The following is a 23,031-nucleotide window of genomic DNA, read 5'->3' as shown; positions in this document are numbered from 1 at the left end:
ATGTAGAGGGGCGGTGAGGATGACGGCAGGGCTGAGGCACAGGCTGGGCCCGGCCCCGCCGCCCCTGGGGCTGCCATGGCGACCGCCCCCCCCCTCCCCCCCCGTCTCCTCTGTTGAACTATTTTCCGTCCCCCCACGTGATGACAACAGCTCCCGCACACGTGACGGAGGGCCTGCTGCCAATCAAACTCGATCTCCTCCAATCACCGCTCGCGATCGGGCGCCGTCCCGCCTTCCGGAAGCGGGCCCTCTAATCGGCGCCGGCGCGCGTTCCAGCGGTTTGACAGGGCCGGCGGAGAGGGGCGTTGATTGGCGTCAGATCAGCCCAGTCGTAATTCGAGAAGGCGGGCGGGCTCCCGCCCCCGCCGCGCGGGGACCAATGGGCGTGCGGGAGGCGGTGCTTCTCCCGCCCCCCGGCACTGCGGTAATATGGCTCCGTAGCGGGCGGCCGGCTAGGCGCTGCTGCCGCCATTAACCCCTGCGCGCCCGGCGGCCTCCGGGGAGCGGAGCGGGGACCCTGCGTGAGGATGACCTCGGCTGCCGGCCCCGCCGCCTTACCGCCTGGCTCCGCCGCCCGCGCCCTGCATGTGGAGCTGCCTTCGCAGCAGGTACGGCGCGGCCTCGGGGCGGGTCTCGGAGGGGGCTGAGGCGGAGGAGGGTGGCTTGGGGTGAATCGGGGGCGTCCCCCGAAGTGTAGGGTGCTCTGAGATGGAGGGGATGTGCTCTTTGAGGCGTGGGATGCCCTGAGGTGTGCACAGGGGCGTGCTTGATGAGGTGTGGGGTGTTCTGGGGTGAAGGGGGATGTTTCCTGAGCTGGGGGGTGCAGGTGTTGCTCCCTCCCGTGACTGGGGGTGCTCCCTGAGGTGGGGGTGCCCTGAGGTGAGGTGGTGCACAGGTGCTCCATGCTCTGAGGGAGCTGAGGTAGAGTCCCCAAGCTGGTGGAAGGGCTGTCCCTGAGGCAAGGGGGAGTTTGAGCGCCTTTCTCTTAGGTTGGTAGGAAGGCAAGAGGAAACATGGGGCCAGGGGTCGGTGCCTCTCTGCCGGGGGAGTCAGATGGTGTTTCCTCTCCCAGGAACTACTTCTGTGCCTGCAGAGGATCTGGAGCAGGCTAAAGGTGGGAGTTACAGCAGGAATAACACCCTGGAAGTCGGTGTTAAACTTGGGCACCTCGTGAGGCAGCTGGGGTGTCCCTCTCCTCCTCCTCTTGGCGAGGTGGGGAGCGAATGTGGATATAACGTGAGGTGTATTCTGAAAAGTGGTGAAATATTCTCTTCCCCATTGCACCCTTCTTTCAGCTAACTCACTTTTTCCTGTTTTGCTGATAATTGACTTTTGGTTTACTGGGCATTTGACACACGTTTTAATTTTGGAGAGCATGAATTTCAAGCAAGGAACACTAGGTTCTGCCTAAGTATTTAGCAATCTCTATCAAACCAACTCTGTGCCCCTTTTTCCTCCTGCAACTGATGACTTTGATTATACAGGAGCTGGAGCAGTAGTGGTGAGGGTGGGAGTAATAAGCAAAATTTTGCTTTTCTTTAGAAATTCTGTAAGATACAAGTTTTTTTGCTTTGGCTCATTGACTCAGTGCAGTTTATGTTATTACGAGGTAGATAAACAGTCTGTGTTACTTGAGCTACATGTTACCAGGTGGGAATATAAACAGTACCTAGAGAAAAAATCAGTAGATGTTAACTTGAAGTGGATCAATAACTGCTCTTTTGTTAAACCTGTTCTAGGAGACATCCACTGAGGGGCAAAGGGAGGGAATGGAGGTGACTGTTGGCCACCCGACCCTAATTTGTGAGCAAGTGCTTGTTCTGAAATGTGGGTGTGCTCTGTGTTAATAGACATAAACATGAATGCTACTCTCTATGAACAGGAAACAGTGCATTGTCCATGAGATCAAGCATGGCCTTCTCCTTGCTGAATTTTTGGTTTTATTCTTTCTCAGGCTTGTGCAAGGACCAAATGAATGCTGCAGGGAGAAGCCTGAGATATTAGTCATTGGACTTGGTTTGTGAAAGTGAGACCAAAACACAGGCTTTTTCTCCTAGGAGCAGAAACTTTTATAGGAGTTCCTAGGAACAGAAATTGACTCATCAATTATGGCCTGTTCCAGTTGAGTAAATATTTATGGAGGGTGCTTGTATGTTAATTGTAGCAAGTGTAAGGCTGTGACAGAGACTGAGGTATTGTTGTGCTGTGTGCTCTGCCAACACAGGGACCATGTGCTGAGGGGTCTGTGTACTGTGTCTGTACTTGGAATCAAATTGAGAAGCTCAGCTGAACACACTGATAGCAAATCACCCTCTTTCTCTGTATTATCTCAGCTCAAAAGTCTGTTGCTGAACTGCAAGATACCTTGAAGTGGCTCAGCATACTTGGAGCTATTTTACTGCAGAATTATGAAAAAGAAAAGTCATTCCTGTTGTGCCACCTCTGTAATGCCACAGTCTGGCTGATCCAGGCTGTGTGGTGCTGTGTAAGGCAAGGGGATTATTTGCTGTGTGCCAGCACAGAAATCAACTTGGTGATTTGTTTCAGTAGGCAGCTTTCTCTAGAACACCCAGTGCTACATTTTTTTTGATTATAAGGATGGAGAGCAGGATGGTCTGAGTTATGGCTATAAATCTCTCTGAAGACAATTTCTCAACTGTGAGTTCAAGATGAGGGCTTTTAATGACTGAAGTGACTTTTTAGGGGCAGAAGTACTGACAGTGTAATTTTGGGTTTAGTCTGGCTTTAATTGTTCCAGTAACATTCACATTGATTAGAAAACAACATTCCTTCTTCTGACACTTCTGCAGGAGTGAAATATTAAGTCCAAAACATTTTTCTACTGTGATCACTCTTATGTCAAAACTGTCTGACCTCTTTAACTTTTTTTGCCTGGTGGGATGACTGGGGCAGAGAATGCCTTTTGCTGTTGGTGGTCTGTGTTTTAAGAAAGAGAAATAGAGGATATGGCTGTAAAGAAATGCATGTGATTAAACATAAATTTCCCCTTTGAATCTTTTAGTAATTGTGTTAGGATATTGTTCCCTTTGCTGTGAGAGTGAGCACAACAGAACTTAAAATGTGAAATAATCACACTCCAGGAGCAGAGATTCTTTAGTGTAATCTCTCTTCCCAGTTGCTTGACGCAAGAAAACTGGGAGTGCCACAATAACTTAAGGATTTCTGAATGCTCAAAACAAACTGTTCAATCCTATCATTATAAGCAGTTCAAAGCAATGGAGGGGTTGGATGATCCAAACCTTTCAGATTCTTATATATCCTCAGTGGAAAGGATTGGACAGAAAAATGCAGCCTGGATGTAGAGAGGAGTCATGCCACAGTCAAATGATCTGTTGAATGCTACTGTGCTGGTTGCTGGCCAGACAGATTTCACGTGTGGCTGTCCAGTGACAGGAAAGCACACAGTCATGGACTCCAGAACCAGTGCCTGGGGAGGGTGTGTGTGAGGGAGGGAGATGTATCTGCTGAGTGTGGGTGTGGTGGTAAAGAGGGAAGGGGTAAATTGTGCCCCTGTGCACAGCCATGCATGGTGTCAGACCAAGTGACCCAGTATTTTCTGTGTCTTTCAGTTCACAGACATCTCTTGACAGACAGTGAAAGTTTCTGTGGAGAGGAGCAGCAATGAGGGCTCAGCTGCAGGTGTCAGGAGTGGATGTTTAGGGTAGAGCAAAGCAAAGCAAAGCAACCCGTTAGTGAAACTTCTCAAGGACACTCTGTAGCCTCCATTAACATTAAGGCTGGGATTCCTAAAGGTCCAGTTGGAGTTCTATGCACTTTTAGAGAGTCCAGGAGCAGTGCTCAGCATACATGGCTCCTGTGGCTTCCATACTAGCTTAACTCTGGGAGCAGCTCTACCCTCAGGATTTGATCGTGCAACCGATTCCTTATCCATCTAACAGTCCACTCATCAAATCCATCACTCTGGTTTGGACAGAAGGATATTGTGGTGGACCATGTCAAAGGCTTTACAGAAGTCCAGAGAAATGACATCTGTAACTCTTCCCATGTCCACTGGTGTGGTCACCCCATCATAGAAGGCCCTTGGGTTGGTCAGGCAGGACTTTGCTCTGGTGAAACTGTGACGGCTTTCAGGTCACCTCCCTGAATTCCGTGTGCCTTAGCACAGCCTCTCAGAGGATCTATTCTGTGATCTCCCCAGGCACAGAGGTGAGGCTGACAGGGTGGTGGCTCCCAGGGTCCTCCTTTCTGGCCTTTTAAAGGATGAGTACTATGCTGCCCCTTTTCCAATCACCTGGGACTTCATCTGACAGACACGATTTTTCCAATATCATGGAGAGTGACTTGGCAACTAAATCAGACAGTTCCCTCAAGACTCTGTGATGTATCTCATCAGGTCCCATAGACTTGTGCACATTCAGGTTCCTCAGGTGGTCATGAACCTGATCTTACAGTGTGAGGGGCTTTGTTCCCCCAGTCCCCATCCTACTGCCCCTGCATTCAAGAGGTGCAGGAAGAGAGGTTGTCATTGAAGGCTGAAGCAAAACACTTGTTGAGTACCTCAGCCTTCTCATCAGTTGTTACCAGTTTTCCAGGATTATTTATCAGGGGGTAACACCTTCTTTGACTTTCTTTTTCTGGGTAACATACGTGGAGAAGCCCTTCTTTTGTGTTCCCTGCCAGATTCAACTTAGTTTATCTCTTTAAAGGTGTGTATCACTCATACACAGCATTTTGGGCAACGTGGCAGAAGGGGATGATTCAAAGTGTGCTGGCAAAAGTGTTTGAGGGGTCTTGTGTAGAAGTGAAAAAAGTTACTGTATGGGCCAAGGGGTGCACATGAATAAGACTTTAAACAATGAGAAAATAGTATCTTTTTAAACAATAGTTTTATATTACTTTTGTTGCATATTCTCTTGAGTTATATGGAAAAAAAAGTCTAACTCTTAAATATTTTACTTCTCCTTTCCTACAAAATATGAGGAAAGGGGGGGAATCAAGATAGTGAATGGAAAGTGTTGTATTGGAATATTGCTTTCACTTCTCTTTGACACACACTGTCTTTAAATGCTGAGTGGGAGGGAACTGCTGCTCCAGTGAAACACCACAGTGTGAGCTGTGACCCGCTGGTCTTATTCAGTTGTATCCATACCCAGCTGTATCAATGTGTAGTGTTTATTAGAGACAAATTAGGAGGAGGAGTTGTGAAGTTACTGGAAAATTGTTATTTTAGCCCCAAAGGCTGGCTGTTAACCTGGGGCTGGAGTTTTGCTGTCTGTGGTGTCCTACCTGTATTCCATAAGGGATTGCAGGTATGTTTTGCAGACCATATGATCTGTTGTGGACTGTTATGTCCAGAAATTGTACTAGATTGGTTTTCCTGCTTTATTTGGGATGTTTGTGGTGGCTTATGGAATGCTCTTAATCGAGCAACTTGCTAGCTAAAGACCAAAGTCTCATTTATGAAGGTAAACTGACTTATTTGCTCTTGATTTATCATCCAGCAGCAAGATAAGCATTAATATGCCTCAGGTTATTCATCATCATATGGTATTTGCTTGTGCAACCTACAGCATCCTTAAGTGCTTCTTAAAGGTCAGAATTGCCATTGCTTTGATTTTGTTGGTACCCTTGGTTCTGTAAGGCCCTGTTTCCTTTTTGGTTGCTTCCTTCCTTCTGAGTATCATCTTCATATTCCCAGGTTATTCCCACAGTTGATGTGGACTAATGCTCCCTTCCCCAAGGTCGTGTTAAGAGGCTTAAGGGACTTCTCTCAACTGCTGCAGTGTGTTATTAGTGAGGTGGGGCTTGCCCCCTGATATTCTCTTTTCTGTCTGGTGGGTTAGCTCCTATGCTGTGTCAAAGAAGCAGCTACAGTTTCTGTCTTTCATCTTGAGACTAAATACTTAGACAAACTCAGAGAAAAACATCAATAAGGAAGAGTATTACTTCTAGCTAGCTCTTCTGAAAGGTTTTAGTTAAAGATCGAAAGACTGTCTAGTTTTCTAGTTTCCTATTATTTGCATCTCATGTAAACACCTAGCAAGAAGAGCTTTGGCCAGTTGGCAATATTTGTAAAATTTTCTTAACCATAGTTTAGAGTAAAAATTTTTTAGGGTTTACTGACAGTTCTTACTTACTCTTTGGATCTGTGGTGTTTGCCAGCTTGCTGGATCTGTCACTCTTGATGTTACAGTGACCATAACCAAACACAGCTGTTGAAACAATACACAGAGAGAACTTCATTTGCCCAAGACCCTGCATAGGCTCGTGATTTGGCTTTTGAAGCCTTCCTGCTAACATTATGTCTAAGTTAATTCTGTGTATTGAGTCTTGTTTTGCCACGCCTAACCAGCTATCCTGTTTGTGTCCCAAGACTGAATGTCTTCTGTACCTGCCCCTACAATATGTTTTAAATAACGGGCTTTTATAATCTTCTGCAAACATTAGCACAAATTCTGGATGTAGGAAAAAGGATAAAGGTGCAGAACATTAGAGAGTCATGTGAATATCATGAGCTTACATCAGTTTTAGTCTTAGTTCTTTCATTCCTTTTGGACTCTAAAGTAAGTAGTGTTGATTTTCTGCATGTGATTATGTGGTACAAAGCGAAGATTTCTTGTGGCAGCTGAACAATTACCAGCTGTTTACATAATTTCATGGGTGTAGAAGTTGAGTTCTGAGTTGGCCTTCAGTGTAAATGCAGTTACTTGGTGAGGAAGAAGTTTAGAGGGTTAACTCGTAGGAGGGGTACAGGGGAGGACAGACCAGAGAACACAGCTGTCTTTCAAAAGTAATACATAGTCTTAAGCTTTTTTCAGTTACAGTATAGTAATCTGTTTTCATTATTTTCTGATGCTACTGTTTCTTTAATTAGTATTAAAGAAGCAGATCATGCCATAAATTAACATACTTTGTTAGATCAGACATTGGCTTCAGATGTTGCATTCTTTAACTCCATACTGATCTTCCAAAGGGCTGTTTTGCATTCAGATAGCTGGAAAATAATTATAGTTCTGCACGGGCCATGTCAAGTATTGAGATATTCCTTGTTCTTCCTGTTTCCATTTCTTCCTGTTTTCACTTTTTTCTTGTGTGAATTAGGGCAGACTTGATGTCTTCCATCTTCCATTTCCTGACTGTCCCTGGTGAAGCTCTCAGCATAACACAGAAGTAGGAGTAGCCATGGTGTGGGATAAGGATGATTAGAAATTTGAATTGACCCTTGATGTATTCATGGAAAAGTTTCATAACTCTTTTCCTTCTTAAGGGAAACTTTCAAAAGCCTTTCAGCTGCCCAGAAGCCTAAAGGAAAGGAGTTACTTTGATTTAAGGAACTGTAAACGAAAATTCACCAATGTGCATCTCGGAAAACTTGGAGCCTATACTGATGAAATAGCTTTGATTTTTCTTGTGGCTATTTAGGCTTTGACTTTTCTGTGGTTATTTAGTCTGGGTAAATCACTCTGCACAGGTTCAAGTGACTGGTTCCTTGCATAAGATCTTTGAGAATGTGAGGTATGTGATGTATTGTGAGCATGTTGCACCTTCAAAGGAAAAAACTGTGCAGTTGTGTTCCTGCAGAGCATTTTTGAGGTAGTGTTGTCCTCAGTTCTGATTCCTAGTAGAAATAGTTCTGTAAAGGCACTTGCAAGAAAGTAGCTAAACCTTAAAAAGGGACAGGAATTTCTGCATGGCTGTTGATCACTTGACATGAGGAAATGGAGATATGAAGGAGGCAGAGTTATAAGGACAACCACAAGTCATTCATTGAACTAATTATGGCTGTATATGAACTAATTATGACTATGTAGCTTTGAGGGCCTTGCTGTCTTCAAGTGTGTGCTAGAAGACATTAAAATAGAATTCATAAAAATGTCCTCATGGTGTATCCCACAAAATTGCACATCAAATGCTTCTGCTTTGCATCAGAAGTAGATCTGAAAGTCCATTTGATTCTCTTGACTCTGAACTGTGGAAAACTGTTAAATTGTGAACCTCATAAATCTTCCTAGCAAATGTGCAAATTGGAGTACAAGCATTTTCTTGCCCTTCCAGTGGTTTTAAGTAAACATACATCTGAGTAGTGCCTAAACTTCCCATGTACATTTTTTGGATATTAAAAGCTTTATGTTTTTGCAGCAGAGTTGACCCAAACCTTCTGTGAAATATGCTCCACTTAAAAAAAAAAAAAAAAAAAAAAAGATACTAAATTGAAAAAGGAGGCAGCTTGAAAACTTACATGATATTGGGTATGAATTCTTGTCTACCATTTGACTTCCAAGAGATTGGATCGTGTGATTGCTTTATAATATTCAAACTGGCACAGAGATGTGAAAGCAAATAGTGAAAATCTGAGGAAGTTGGAAGGTGTTAATGTGGAGGTGTAGAGCAGTGCTGTGGTGATAAATATTACTCATGTTGGCTAAATGTAGATCATATTTTGGTGGGGGTTTTTTGTTTCAAGGCTGGAGGTTTTATGCTTTTTAAGAAAAATACCCACCTCAACCTGTCTGCTATGAGCTACAAAACACACAGAGCCCTCTGTTTTAATATGACTTAATTCTGACTAATATCCAGGCGTCTAAATAGCTGACATTGTAAGCTCAGGTCTGTTCAAAAAATTAGATTTGCTGTAGTAACATTTGTGTTCCTAACTAATCTTTGCCTCCTGCCTTAACGCTAAAATAGTTGGAAGGATTTTGCTTAAATTCTTCCAGAGCTTCTGTTGGTCATAAAACAAGGAACCAAGCTATGGAATTCATGTGAAAGCCAGGCAAAAACAGAGTTTGTACCATCTTAGACAGAGATCAGAGCTGATCCTTGTCTGAAAAGAATTTAGGGAATTTACTTGACAGAATTGTGAAGAGGGCACCAGTTGGAAAATAGAAATGGTGCCCAGAGATGAAGATTGTCTTGGTGTGTGTCTTGATTAAAAACTGTTTGATAAGGAGGGTACTCCATTAAAGGCTAAGGAAGGAGATCTGGTGCTGAAATTTTAGCCAGTGTTGAAAGTTCTTTGTTCTGGGACTACATAATTGCTTTTCAGCTCATCGGGCCTCTGAGAGAACCCTAAGCAGTGATATAATTTTGGTGAATTTGGACTAAGTAATTTATGTAAACTTCTACTTTGCTTGTACAAGATGACTTCCCAACTTTCTTAATGCTGGTTTTACCATTGCATTTACATTTCAGGCAAAAGTAAGTTTCTGATTGCATTGGTTGTATGGAAAGTCATCAGGAATGGGTGCATGGGGCAGCCTTTTTCAAATTCAGTCACAGATGTATAAAACTTTCTTTCTGGGCAATTGGATTTAAGCTTCATTCTGGAAAATGTGTTCCTATTTATAAAATTCTTAAATCTACCTGATAGAATTTCTGAAACTTGCTTGTGGCCGTAGGTACAGTGGGCCCACTGTCGGTCAGTAACACCTGGAGGTTTTCAGCCAAACCCTCCATTCAGAGGGGCTGTTTGATGGCATCTTGGATGGTTCTTGTTGGAAGAAACCAAGCTGCCTGCCTTTCTTAAGTTCAGATACTCCCTTGACAGCTTTGCAAATTTATTTAACGTGTCAAAGGGCCTGCTGAGAGTAGATTTCATGAACAGCTTTGCTAAAAGAGCCAGTGCTAAAGAGGGAAGATCAAGCTACTGGGGGAAGGCAGATGTGGGACAGAGCTCCCCCTGTTCCCAGCTGTGAGCCATTAGATCATCTCAGCTGCCAATACCCCGATAGCCTCCTGTGATTAGAAGGCTTTGCTGTTGCCCATGTTAGTGGCCTGAGCTTCCCAACTGATGTGTGGAGCCAGAGCCAGAGAGTCAGTGTGATGGCTGAGTACCAGAAATAGAAAATGGAGTTTGGCTGTGTTCTCATCCAGCTTGGATGTACTGACATTATTTTTTTTTTTCCCGGGGTCATCAGATTCTTGTAAGGGAATAATGAAGTGTTAAGATGGAAGAGGAGTCAGAACTCTCCATGCTTGCTTTAGCTACCCGTTGTATGACCTTGAACAAATAATGATGAATTCTGTGAATACTTGAGGCTGTTGTAGATGGTCCTGTTCTTCTGCCGTGAACAATCCAGACCTTGTGTTAACAACAGTGCACTTCTCTCTCATTTGACTTACTCCCTTTTCTTACCTCCCTGCTGCATCATCTCTGCAGTGATTTTTATTAATTATACCAGATTATTAGACAGAAAACAGTGAATAGCTTTATCACTTCTGTTTCTCAGGCTTGGAGGAAAGCAGAGTGGTGTCTGGATCAGCTTAAGCTGTAAAGAGACTTAAATGTTGAAGTCTGCCTGCTCTGTCCTCTTTTGTGATGGGCACATCTGTGTAGCTGTAGGGAGCTGAATTGGAGGAACTTAGCCAGATGTTACCCTTACTTACCCAGTTAGTTACCCTTAGTAACTTGTGGTTTTGGCAGCTTTACCTTGGTTCAATTTTCTGACCCTCACCATAAGACTGCATAAAGCACATTGTGCAGGATGGGAACGTCCATCAGGATACTGAAGGTGGCATTCTAGGGAGAGATAGTGAAAGATTATGGTATCTTAGTGTTGAGGGAACTAAGCATGAAGGGACCAGACAGTTTCAGTCCTTTAGACCTCAAAAGACTTGGAAGATTGTCTGGAATCATCTGATGAAAGAGCCCCCTTAATAAGGTTGATTATGAAAATACTTGATTCTGGAGCAGTGTGAGTTGTTTATGGCCTGTGGCAAATCTTGAGGGGTTTTCCAGAAAGTCACTGAATGGGAACACCAGATATATTACACAACTGCAAATAGTTCCTCAGAATGATGAAAATGGAGTGCCTCACTTTCTCTGAGTTTTGGGTGAAGCTGGTAATTGCCGAGCAGGGGTGGTTTTGCTGCTCATCTGATTTCTCCTACAGCTTTCTTGATCAGACTTTTTGTGTATCTTTGAGGTAGCTGTCTGCTTATAACTTGTGCTGTCTTTACATGCAGCAATGTTTTTAAAATACAAGCTACTCAGAATTTCTCCTAATGGATAATTAGTAGATCTCTTATCCTGGTTTGCAGTCATTTATCATCGTCAACACAGAAGCAAGCACTGATTTCTTTCATGTGAGTCAACATGTAGCTGCTATATAGCAGTTGCTTTCAATCAAATGCAACTTTGAATGGCAATTAAAGCAAAAGATAACCAGGCCTGCAGTGTGATTTTACTGCTCCATTGGCTTCCTTGGGAATTGCCAAGGTCTGGGACAATTGTAACCAAAATTACTTGTGTCACAAACCCCCTAGAATGAGCTGTTAGACCTGCTGTACTACCATGCTAAGCACTGATCTGGATATGCCACTGTTAAGGCTGCGTGTACTGAATTGAGAGCCCTTGGAAAGGTAAATAACCTTTTCCATTGTATTAGTTCTACAAAAATGACTTTTTTATTGTAGGATATCTCATTAAGATACTTGCTGTAGATGTCTGAGGTCTTCAGTCCTGTGTTGCTGGTAAACTGTAAACTCTTGGAGGAGATAGTGGTGAAAATTAGCTATACTCATTCTGTATTTTGCCTTTCTTTTTTTTTTTTTTTTTTTTTTTTTTTTTTTTTTTTTTAAGATAGCAGGTCCTCTGCTATCTTGCACTCACACTGGCCTTTTTGAAGTTAAGTGACTCAAGAGGCTGCCAAGGCACTTGCATTGTTTTTTAGCCCTTGTATTTTGATTTTTAGGGGCTTATTGGAATGACTGTTCTGGCTGCAGCACATCTTATCCTGGGGGAATCCACCCTCATGATGAAGATTTCTTGACACTTTCATAGAAAGAGCAAAATAGCTGAAACTTGTCACTAAAGAAAAGGGACCCTTTTTAGCATTTCACCTGAAAGGAAGAGGAAATGAAAGAATTGTGTATTATTTGCAGCTACTGTATTCAACATAGAGTGTACTGATTTATTCTCTAAAAAGAGTCGCTTTTGCAGTTTGAAATGCTGTGGTACCTCATTGCAAAGTGCTTTCCCCTTGGCTCCCCGTGGCAGTGCCAGGCTCTGTTGCTCCATGTGCACTTCTGGCTGGTGGTTTCATTCCAGCAGTTCTCTGCCTTCAGCCTCCTTGGTCTGCCCAGCTGCTTGTCCGGCCACGTGGTGAACCATATTGAGGAACTGAGCTGGTGAAACTACCCCAGGAAAAGGGAGAGGTGTTTAGTTTCCATCCAGGTTGGTTGCCAGATAGGATTCTGTGAGCAGCTGCACATGTGCTTAGTTGTGGTGGAAAGAATAAGAAAGAGTGATGCAGTGCTGGGGGCTGGCAGTGTTTGGCTGATGCCAGTGCTGGCTGAGCTGCAGCACAGTGGGGTTTTTGTTTTGTGTATTCCCATGTCTCCAGCACAAAATTATATGAAATGCATAGGTTTCGCAATAGGACACGAAATAAAGATGCTTGACTCCAGTCAGAAGGCAGTAGAAATCAGAAGGTTATTTACAATTTATTCAGCCCTTTTATAACACACTGTGCTAAGAAGGCACATTATTGGTCCATAGGGCTGACACCTCTCCCATTGGCTGAGTAACAGAAATAGCAAACAACACCTGCTGTTATGGGAAAGGAACATTGTTTACACAAGGTTGTTTTGGGGAAAAGAAAACTGCTGAAAATTTTCCCTTGGGAAGAGCTAGAAATTCTCAGGCTCAGAAAACGTCGGGTCCACACACAGGGGGTAACACTAGAGATTTAAAACTTCCCTCAAAATAATATTTACTTTGTCACAAAATAGAGCACTTGAGGGATTCTAGAGCCTGTTTCAGCTGTCTTTGGGTATGTCTTTGTAGGTTGTTGAAGCTAATTATCGTTGATCAGGAGAGGTTAATTAACTCTGAATGTTGCCTCTGTAGAGTTCTGAGGAAATTTGAATAATTCAGTATAATATCAGCAAACATTGTGGGCAGATGGGAAGATTGATTATCAGGATTCAAGTCTCTGTCATTGTGACCTCACACTAAAGAATGTGAATGATAAATTGTCTGTGTATTTGGAAATTTGTTCCTGTCAGCCAGGCTAAATGTATAGGAGGAGAGTGCTGGCTAAGCTGGAGATTCAAATAGACATTCATTACCTGTTGCACATTGAGTTCTGAACTGTGTTGTGGTCTCATAGCCCCAAATTTAATGATCCTCTTCCAACTGATTTAGGAGGAGTGAGACTTTAACCCCCCGACCCTGAAGGGTGCAAGGAAGTCACAAACCATGGAGATAAGGACTTACATCTTCTTCAGAGGTGGAGGTGTAGGTTAGGACAATGGACAGCTTTTTTTTTTTTCCTCGAGCTTTGTTGACCTCATTGTGTGCTGTGAATGGTAAGAAACTTGTTTGGCTTTGCTTGAGAGCTAATCAATGAAACATGCTACTTAAAGCAGGCGCACAAATTAGTTTGCAATCCTGAGGAGACTTGGAGAAAGTTGCCCTCTTTGTTAGGGTACAGTGTGGGCTGTTCTTTGTACAGGATGAAAGGAAAGAAAAAGATACAAAATATTAAGGGAACGAGCATGGTAGCTGATTTATTTCTGTGCTAATAATGTTAATTAAAAGAGAGATGGCACATAAAATTCTTGAATCATTTTTATAGATAGCAAAGTGCATGTTCAAAGCCGTTTCTTAAGGGCTGTTTCAGTTGCACATAAAAACGGCCAGCAAAGCTCCTCAGCTTTGAGGTTAGATGTGAAAAAATGTTAAAGGTCCATGTGGCTTCTTTTAAGTGAGACTTAATATTTCTGGTGACATTTTTGATACCAGTTTCTAAGAGAATAAGACCATGTAGTCTCACGGAATGTTTTTTTGTTGGTTGGGATCTTTTGGTTTTAATTTTGTCGTTCATGTATATACTAGAGGTACCTGGGCATCCTATCTCAGGCTCTGTTTTCAGTCTAAGTCATAAATAGTCTTTGAATGGAATTAATCCATTGGTGATTTTTAGGCTGTCACATGAACAGAAATTTAATATTCCTCATACCTTTCCATGAAGGAAAACTAATATATCACTGGAGTGGTAAGTGATATAGTGTCATACTATGATTCTAAAACAGATGATGGCCTTTCAACTCTTGTTAAAAACCTTTCAAGGCAAGCTACAAACAGGAAAATTGTCTTTTTGTTTCAAAAGCTTTTAAGATGTGCTGTTGGTCAATCAGCTTTTAAAGTGCCATGCAAATCAGCCGTACAAATCAAGACACTTTTGGGAAAAAATGGTGTAAGATGAACTCTGAGGTAAAAGTATGTGCTAAACCGGTTGTTTGAGGCTTGCTGGTGGATTGTGGTGATCCACAAAGTATGTGGAGCCATTTGTCAACATCCCTGTTTGAAGTTAAAATAGAAACAACAGCTAAGCAATGATTTAAGTGTGACCATCCTGCAAAATTGCTTTGTTAACTAGTTAAATTTTGTAAGAAGTTAATAATGTAAAATATTTGGCAAAGATTATGGGTGTGGTGTGCCTTGAAGCTAAGACCTTAGCCACAGGTATTAAAGCTGTTGGGTACAGATGAGAGAGAGAGATTGATTTGATCTGATGATTTCAATTCAAGGTGTAGTATTGTAGTAAATCAAGATAATGTTGGAGTTCAACGAAATTACTTAAACTAAATATTTTAGTGACATATCCTACTGTATTCATTCCAAGGGAAAAGGATTCTCTCATCACAGCAGATGGTATCTGACAGTGAAAATCTCAAATTTCCCTGTGCTCTAAATTTTCCCTGAAAATCTTGGTTTTATTACTTTTGATTATATTACTTTTATTTAAGGTTGTTGGAGCAGTTTCCAGGATTATTGTGAAATCAGGAAGCTTTGTTCAGCCAGTTCCTTATGGCTCTGGGTTAGGTGGTGGTTTGTTTGAGCTCTTTGTCCATTAATGCTTGTTGCAAATAGCTTTGGCTGGGAAGTGTTTCCAGTGTGATGGTGCAAAACATCTGGGTGATGCTGCTGCTGTGTTTGAAGCTGGTAGTGTCATAGAGTTGCTTGAAAGTGCTTGAAGAGTTGGGGTGATTTAGTCATGTGAGATAAAAATTATGTACAGGACATGAGTGAGAATAGCTTCTCTTGAATATCAGTGTTGCTTAATCCAAGCTTGTAGGTGTTCGTTGTTTGTTCTGTGGCTTTGCTGAATCCTGGCTGTTAATGCTTTCATTGTGACAGAAAACTGAGTGTTTGGTGGGATTTTTTTTTGTACATCACATTGATCACATTGATCAATTTACATTGAGAATCATTAAAAGGCTTTGAAAAATTTATTTTCGATCTAAGAAAGTTCTTCGAAATTTTTTTTCCTTTTTTTTAGCGCCGACTTCGTCATCTTCGGAACATTGCTGCACGTAACATCATTAACAAGAATGGTTATCGCCTCTTGGATACCTACTTCACTCTTCACTTGTGTGATAACACCAAGATCTACAAAGGTAAACCAGGCTTTCTTTCAACCTTTTTGCTAGCTAATCTTTGAATTCTTATGATATGAATTCTTTCTTCTTTTTTTTTTGTCTTAACAACTTGCTGCCATTAGTTACATCACCTTTGCTAACACGGGAAAAGGGCTCTTTAGTTACCTCAATTTCATGAAAGCTTTCAGTGTTAACAGCCAAGGAGGCAAAACAGATGACTGGTTTTGTAGTCTCTTAAATCAGCCTATTTTGTCACTGCTCTTCCCTGAGCAATGGTGTAAGAAATTGGGAACTTTCAAGGGCAAATATAAGTTAAAGCTTTTGGAGCTTTAGTTGTCTTTTGTGGGGAAGAGTGTCCCACTCTGTGCATACCAGTTGTTTTACAGAGCATACATTAGCACATATTGTTATCAAGATTTTCAAAAAATAGAATTGTCAGCCAATGATGTGAGGCCTCCAGGCATCTCTTCTGGTGTAGATAACTTTGTGTTTGAGCATTTGGTTTCCTCTGTCTTGCTTTTCTTTCCCACTATGATATACTGTTTTTCATTATGGAAAGATGTTGTTAAAAATATGTTTTCATGTTCCTTTTTGTGTGATTGGAGATGAATTTTGATTTTCTCTTACATTTTATTTTCATCTGGCACAGTGACAGATCTCGTCTTGCTTTTTTTACCCGGGTTGATGTTTTAGAAGGATAAGAATACAAAACTTGAGCTTGCTGCCTGGACTTTGTTGTGGCAGTTGATGAAACCTGTCACTAATGACTGTTTCTGCAGGGTTTGGTGTTAGGGACTGTTTTGCACTTCATCAAAGCTTTTTCCTTGGTCTCCAGTGGGCTGGGATAATGTACAAAATCTGTATCCCTGCCTCTAGGGCTGTCTGTCTAAAGTCTCTTAAGCTCTTGCTTTGACTGGGAAAGACAAGGTTCATGTGCCCAGCAGTTGCTTATTCTCATTTAAATACAGGGTTGTTGGCACCTCTGTCAGGTAACTTGGCTGTTCCCTCTCTGAGCACCTGGAAACAGGGTCACCATTGCTCCTCAGGAAAGTGCTGTAATTAATTTATCCAAGCTGCTGTGTTCCAGGAAGATGTTGTGTGTGGAAAACCCAGTCATTTTTGCAAATGTCATCCAAATACTGTTAAGTATCGTGCCATGTTCTCTCCTCAGAAATTGAAGCCTTGTAAACCTTGAGGATTATCATGGGTATAAAGATGAAATACTAAATTTAAATAATTACTTGTAATAAGTAAGTGTGAAGGAGTAATTTTAGTCAAAAGCATGACTGCGTTTCAAAGTCTATCTCATGAATGGGTTACTAATAAACTGGATCCACTAACATTTGTCTTTCTTGATTGTTACTTATTTTAGTTTTTTCTGTTTCAAATATTAAGATTTGTATCAGTGTTTGAGCTAATCTAAAGGTGCTTTTTTTGCTTATTTTTCTTTAGAATTTTATAAGAGTGAGGTGATCAAGAATTCTCTGGTAAGTTCCTTTAATGTGGAAAAACTTTGTTTTCAAAATTGTGTATTTAATGCAGTATATTGATTTCTCTGCTGAATACCATAACTGTTTAATGTGTCTTTCCACTGTTCAGTTCTGTTATAGGAGCATTGTGTTCTTCTCCTTTTCAGATTACTTTCATGAGGGTTAGAATAGGGAGCTACTGAGTAGCAGGAATGCTGATTTCTATTAACGTCCTCATGTTGTGTAGGAAAACAGCAAGGGATGTGTGCCTGCCAGATATATAGGTACATTCTTTGAGCTAATAGCTGTTAGAAACCGAAGTTTGAAATCGTGATAGATTTTCTAAATTCTTCAGTTTTGGTGAATAAAGGGGCCAGAACTGAACAGTTTATTGCAAATGAGGAAGGGTAATAGTTGCAAATGGCTAAAGGAGTTTGAAAACCTCCTGAAGACTTTTTAATGCCTGCATTAACAAGGTAGAATTGCTCCATTTATAGCATCCTGGGAAAATGCTTTGAAACTTTCCTGAATGAAGGAAAAGCTGTCTTGTACTCGAGGCTGCTAACTTCTCCAGTTTCTCTCTTAAGTTGTTAGGATTTTTAGTTCTGTCTATTCTAAATCAGGAAAAGGAAAAATGAAAAGGGAAACTGACCACAGGATATAAGAGAAGAAATGACAAAAATCTGAATAAAAGATCTCTTGAGGACATCCTGTGTATAACCTATGGGAATTTTAATGACCTGATATTCTTGTGCCTGAAAAGCTATGAAATTTCCCTTCTTGTTAGGGGGACTTGATTAATGCATTTCTTCTGTAATACTTAGTGGGTAACTTTGCTTCTCCCTTATTTTCAGAGGCATCCTATTTCAAATTGACTCATCCCAATTAAGGGATGCTAGGCCTTTTCCAGGCTGCTTGAGCACTAGAAGGGAAGGAGAGTTCTTTCATGGGATGCTGAGTTCCTGTCTTTTGTTTTGGAGGAGCTACTCTTTCTGTGTTCAGAAGAGGGAGAGAAATAAATATAAATAAATATTTCCCATTTCTGCTTTTGAGCACGCTGTTGTCTCTTGGCACTAGTAATGTTGGATTGACTTGGTTTTGTTAGAGCTTGGGTCAGTTCTTTGGATGTTGTTAGAGGTGAAGGGAAATTCTCGGAACACATCATCATCTTTGCAAATCTGAATGGTGGAATTTGCCATTTACCTTAATGTGTGCTGCTTCTGAAAGGCTCCAGGTGTAACTCTGATCATGTGGAGTAAAGATGAGCTTTTAGTGACAGCATTTGAGGATTGAGCATCAGTCAAGGAGGAGAAGAATGTGAACAAACATGTCAGCAAGTTCTGCAAATTTAGTTATTGGGGAATATATCACCATTTAACTGTGGGAATACAAGCTATACTCTGGTTTTCAGAAACTGAATTATAACTGTGAAAGAAATGTTACTTCCATTTTGAAAGTTCCTGATTTGGTAAACTGAATTAGTAATTTCTGAAGTAAATTCTTTAATGTCCTGTAATGGAAAGAAGCAAAACCCATTCACAGTTTCTGAAGTACTTTACAAGCATGTACCTTTTAACTGAGGAATTCTCTCAAGCAAACAGGAAGGAAGCAGCAGAGCTTGAAATGGCGGCTGTTCCTCATTCTTAAGATTTTTAAAAATCTTTGAGGTGGCTTTGCTACTTTTTGAATCGTCAATTTATGGACTAATTTCAGCTTGTTTAAACTGTATTTTTCCTTCTTTGCATACTTAGAATCCAACATGGAGGAGTCTTGACTTTGGAATAATGCCTGATCATCTTGATACCTCTGTCTCTTGTTTTGTTGTGAGGATCTGGGGTGGCAAGAAGGAGCACTTTCAGCTTTTGATTGAATGGAAGGTCAATCTAGATGGGTTAAAGTACGTGGGCCAGCAGGTAATATGAAAACATTTTTTCTCAATTTTTTTCTTCAGGAAACAAAACATCTGGATGAATTCATATATAGAATGCTGAGAAAGGAAATGAGTGTGTTTGAAGATTGTATTTTAAAGTTTGATTACAGATATTTGTTAATTTACGTCAGAGCTTTAAATCATAAAATCCTATAGTGGGTTGGGGTTGGAAGAGACCTTAAATATCATCCAGTTCCATCCCCCTTCCATGGGTGGGGACACCTTCCACTGGACCAGGCTGCTCCAAGCCCTGCCAATCATGGCCCAATTCCAGGCATGGGACAGTCACAGCTTTTGTGGGCAGCCTGTGCCAGGGCCTCACCACCCTCACAGCCAAGAATTTCTTCCTAATATCCCATCTAACCCTGCCCCCTGGCAATGAGAAGTTATTCCCCCTTGTCCAAAGTCCCTCTCCAGCTCTTTTGGGGCTCCTGGGGCCACTGGCAGGGGCTATAAGGTCTCCCTGGAGCCTTCTGTTCTCCAGACCAAGCTCTTGAGTCTTACCTCTGTTTAGTTTCCAGTTATCTTATTTATTTTTGTCACCTGGAAATGCAGTAATAGGAAAGATGCTCTGTCTGGTGTGTCTGATTTCAAAGTAGAATAGCTGAATGTAGTGACTATTGCTAAAGCTGTGAAGCAAACAGGTTTTCCATGGTTAAATTCAGTTTTCAATGAGGTTTTATGTACTTCTAGAATTATAGGTGATGAAAAGCTGCTTTAGACTCTTGGAGCAATTTGTGCTCATTTGATGTGAAAATTTGTAGTAAGCTGGCTGTAAACTGATTTGTTTTCTTCATTCCCTACAGATTCATGCAAGAAACCCAAATGAGATTATTTTTGGTCTCAATGATGGTTATTATGGAGCTCCATTTGAACAGAAGGTAAAGGGTGTCTTGTATTTGTTCTGGCTTGTTGGTACTGGTGACAAACTGAAATTCAACCTGTGAGGTTGATTTTTCACATTTGGATGCTCAGAACATTAAAATGCTTTGTTTTGAGAAGGAATAGTTTTTTGACATGACAGATATGAACTAATATCTTGCCTTGGTTGTGCAGATATATGTGATGTTTTGAAATAACTTAAAGTGTAGCATTTAGGGGTCCAAAACCCCTCTGGTTACTGAAACTAAGCTCTGACTGTATTCTTTGAGGCAGGCATTTCATTCAAACATAGGACATACTGAAAATAATGTGGTTGTTAAGAGTAATTTTCAAGGCAAATATAAAGCCACAAAGTTTTGATTATCAATCTAAAGTTTGTAGGTCTTTAATGGAAAGCTATTTATTTGGTCATGCTGCACCTGTTTTACCCCATGGGATTTTCCTCAAAGATACACTGTAGTATTTGTGCCTGTTCAGCCAGTTTTGTCTCTAATTATTACCTCACTGTGATGAAAAGGTTTAAACTTACCTGTTGTAAATAGTGCATCAGGCAGGGTTTTTTCATCTCAAATTGTTGGTGGCAGTAGTGTGGTACAGATAGGTTGTGTTAAGGAGTCCCTGTTTGAAGAGGAACTGACTCCTTGACACACAGCTTCAGTTTCTGCATTCAGTTTTCCTGAAGCAGGATGCAATTGTAGATTTTCAGGATTTCAGTACTGACAGCCTGGGCCTGAATTAGAGGATGGGAACATTATATTTTTCTGATTTTTGTCAGGACTTGTTCCCTAGATCTTAATGTTTAAAGGTACTTCTTGGTTTTGGTTATAGAATCTTATAATAAAATTGTTCGGGTTGCAAGGGGTCTTCAGGACCATCTTGTTCCAGCCCCCTGCCATGGGCAGGGACACTTTCCACCAGACCTCGTTGCTCCAAGCCCCATCCAACCCAGACTAGAACACTTCCAGGGATGGGGCAGCCATGCTTCTATGGGAAACCTGTGCCAGGGCCTCAGCACCCTCACAGGGAGGAATTTCTTTGAAATATCTGATCTAACCCTGCCCTCTGTCAGTGTGAAGTCATTCCCCCTTGTCACAGAGTCACAGAATATTCTGAGTTGGAAAGGATCCACTAGGATCATTCTGTCATTCCAGGCCCATGTCCAAAGCCCATTTCCAGCTCTTGCAGCTCCTTTAGGTACTGGCAGGGGGTCTGAGGTCTCCCTGGAGCCTTCTCTTCTCCAGGCTGAGCACCCCCAGCTCTCCCAGCCTGTCTCCAGAGTAGAGGGGCTCCAGCCCTCAGAGCCATTTGTGGCCTCCTCTGGATGCTCCACGTCCTTCTGATGTTGGAGATTGCAGAGCTGGAGGCAGCTGCAGGTGGGGTCTCTCACCCTGCAGGTTCCTCATTCTATATCTTGGTTGCAAATACAGTTGCAGCCTGTGGTGTAGAGGAGCAAAGTAGGAAACTCTTGTAGCATTACTGATGGAGAAATTCTAAGTATCCCAGACAGTTGTAGTATAGAAATTGTCTTACTTGAATAAAAAGAACCATAGCTAGAGCCTCTTTATTGTTACTGTCACTGTTTCTTCACTTTTTTTTTTCTAGAGATGCCATAAAACTTTAAAATTCTGTATCTTTGACAATATATAGGTATTAGGAGCTTTACTTTCTTCCACCTCTTCTGTCCAGCAGCAACTTGGTTGTTGCCAAGATGCTCAAAAAAGTTTTCTTTGAGTCATGTTCTTAGTCAAGTTGCAGGTTTTTTACTGCTATGGATACTTAGCTTATGGCAAGGAAAAAGGTTGGGTTTCAAAGGTTTCAAAAACCTTTGTGGATGCCTTCTGGACACAGAAAGGTGCTCTTTCTTTAGTATAGATGTATGACTGTAACTCTTCTAGTGTTTACAGCTTTTCTTCTCAGTGTAGATATAAAAAGTGTGCTGCCAATATAGCTGCTTTGTTCTTGATCACATTTGACTTGCACATAATTGTATCTCCAACTTCTGAACTTGAACAAGTTTATTATTATTTTGCTGGAAGATTTCAGCAGGATTCTGCTACTTTGATTAGAAGCACGTCCAGTGTATTTTCCTGTTTCTGCTCTGGCACTGGACCACTGAAACACTTGCTCCTCTTTGTTTCATCCTCTCTACTAATCACATACTGAACTTTTATTTGGAGTTGCTTGAACTGGATCAATGTTTAGATAAGGTAGATTTGTGCTTCAGGGTTTTATTTTGAAGCTGTTAACCTGGATTTAAAGTATTCTTGATCCTTGAGCAGCTTTTTGAATCTGTTTGGTTTTGTCTGAGGCTTCATGTGTGTGTGTAAAACCAGTATTTACTCAGGTTCAACATAATCAATTCTGGATGCTATACTAGCTTTCCTAAAGCCAGGCTTCTCATCCTCTGGTTTCCTCAATGCCTTCCTGACTTACAGATTGCCTTTCAACTGTTTTATGCTTGCTGCTTCCAACTGGTAGAACTCACCCTTGTTCTGCCTAAAGAGATCTACTCTAAAGAGATACCTTTTCAGAAAGTGCATTGAGGGAAGCAAGTGTAGCTTCTAGTTAATGACCAGCTTTCTAATTTCTCCTTGAAGTAAAAGCAGAACTAGTCAATACAACTCTCTGTAGCTTGGAGGTTGCAGAGGCATGGGGAAGAGAAACATAAGTTATATTTTTCAGGGATGCTGAATTGTTGCTTCATTTTCAACCATCAAGAAGGAAAGACCCTCATCTTTGGAAAGGTGCATCTCTCTCTTTTTTCAGTCTGTGATCTCCATCAATGTAGTCAGTCTTCCCCACATATGCATATTCTTTAAGTATTTTTAGTGGCTAGATCCTGCCACTTTGCATAAGCAAAGCCTTTTTGTGTGTTTACAAGTACATATGGCTATATCTAGTAAATATGGCAGAGAAAAAGACACACTCCTCTTTCAGAGGGTAAACTTCCTAATAGCTAAGTCTGAAACCCTTACATGTTCTGCAAATTTCCTCAGGGTAGAACAGCTTGCATACACCACTTGGTGCCTGATTGTTTGGAAAATTCTTTTCAACACTGTAGTACGGGGAAAAAGAAAAGGCTGAAATAGGTTGCTGCTGCAAATTCTTTCACTCCTGAAACCAGTTATTCTAGGTCAGTCCTCTTGTTCTCTGAGAAATGTTGCACTTTGCTTTCTGAAGGCAGTGTTTGTTGAAATGCCATCAACTTGATGCTGTAAAATCCTGGAATGGTTTGGGTTGGAATGAACTTTAAAGCTTATCCACTTCTACCCCCCTGCCATGGGCAGGGACACCTTCCACTAGACCAGGTTGCTCCAAGCCTCATTCAACATGGCCTTGAACATTTCCATGGCCTTGAACATTTCCAGAGACAGGGCATGA

At 41.6% G+C, this 23,031-nt stretch overlaps 1 protein-coding gene across 4 annotated transcripts in view; it reads left to right on the top strand.

Moving 5' to 3' along the window:
* Positions 1-507: 507 nt before the first annotated feature.
* The window catches only part of UVRAG (UV radiation resistance associated), a 95,933-nt gene continuing 73,409 nt past the window's right edge, over positions 508-23,031 (top strand). The window contains exons 1-5 of one of the 4 annotated variants that reach the window (XM_083855898.1): positions 508-608; positions 15,270-15,387; positions 16,822-16,856; positions 18,590-18,751; positions 19,575-19,649. In XM_083855898.1, the coding sequence (XP_083712024.1) occupies positions 528-608; positions 15,270-15,387; positions 16,822-16,856; positions 18,590-18,751; positions 19,575-19,649 (471 nt within the window). In that variant the 5' untranslated portion in view covers positions 508-527. Of the gene's footprint in view, positions 609-14,503; positions 14,642-15,269; positions 15,388-16,711; positions 16,795-16,821; positions 16,857-18,589; positions 18,752-19,574; positions 19,650-23,031 lie in introns of those variants that run through there. The other 3 variants (XM_083855899.1, XM_083855900.1, XM_083855901.1) reach the window with 3 other exon arrangements.

This window comes from Zosterops lateralis, assembly GCF_965231275.1.
Source record: "Zosterops lateralis genome assembly, chromosome: 2".
In the NCBI taxonomy this organism is placed as follows: domain Eukaryota; kingdom Metazoa; phylum Chordata; class Aves; order Passeriformes; family Zosteropidae; genus Zosterops; species Zosterops lateralis.
Note: the sequence above shows the minus strand (reverse complement) of the source record. Positions and strands in the feature narration are given on the sequence as shown.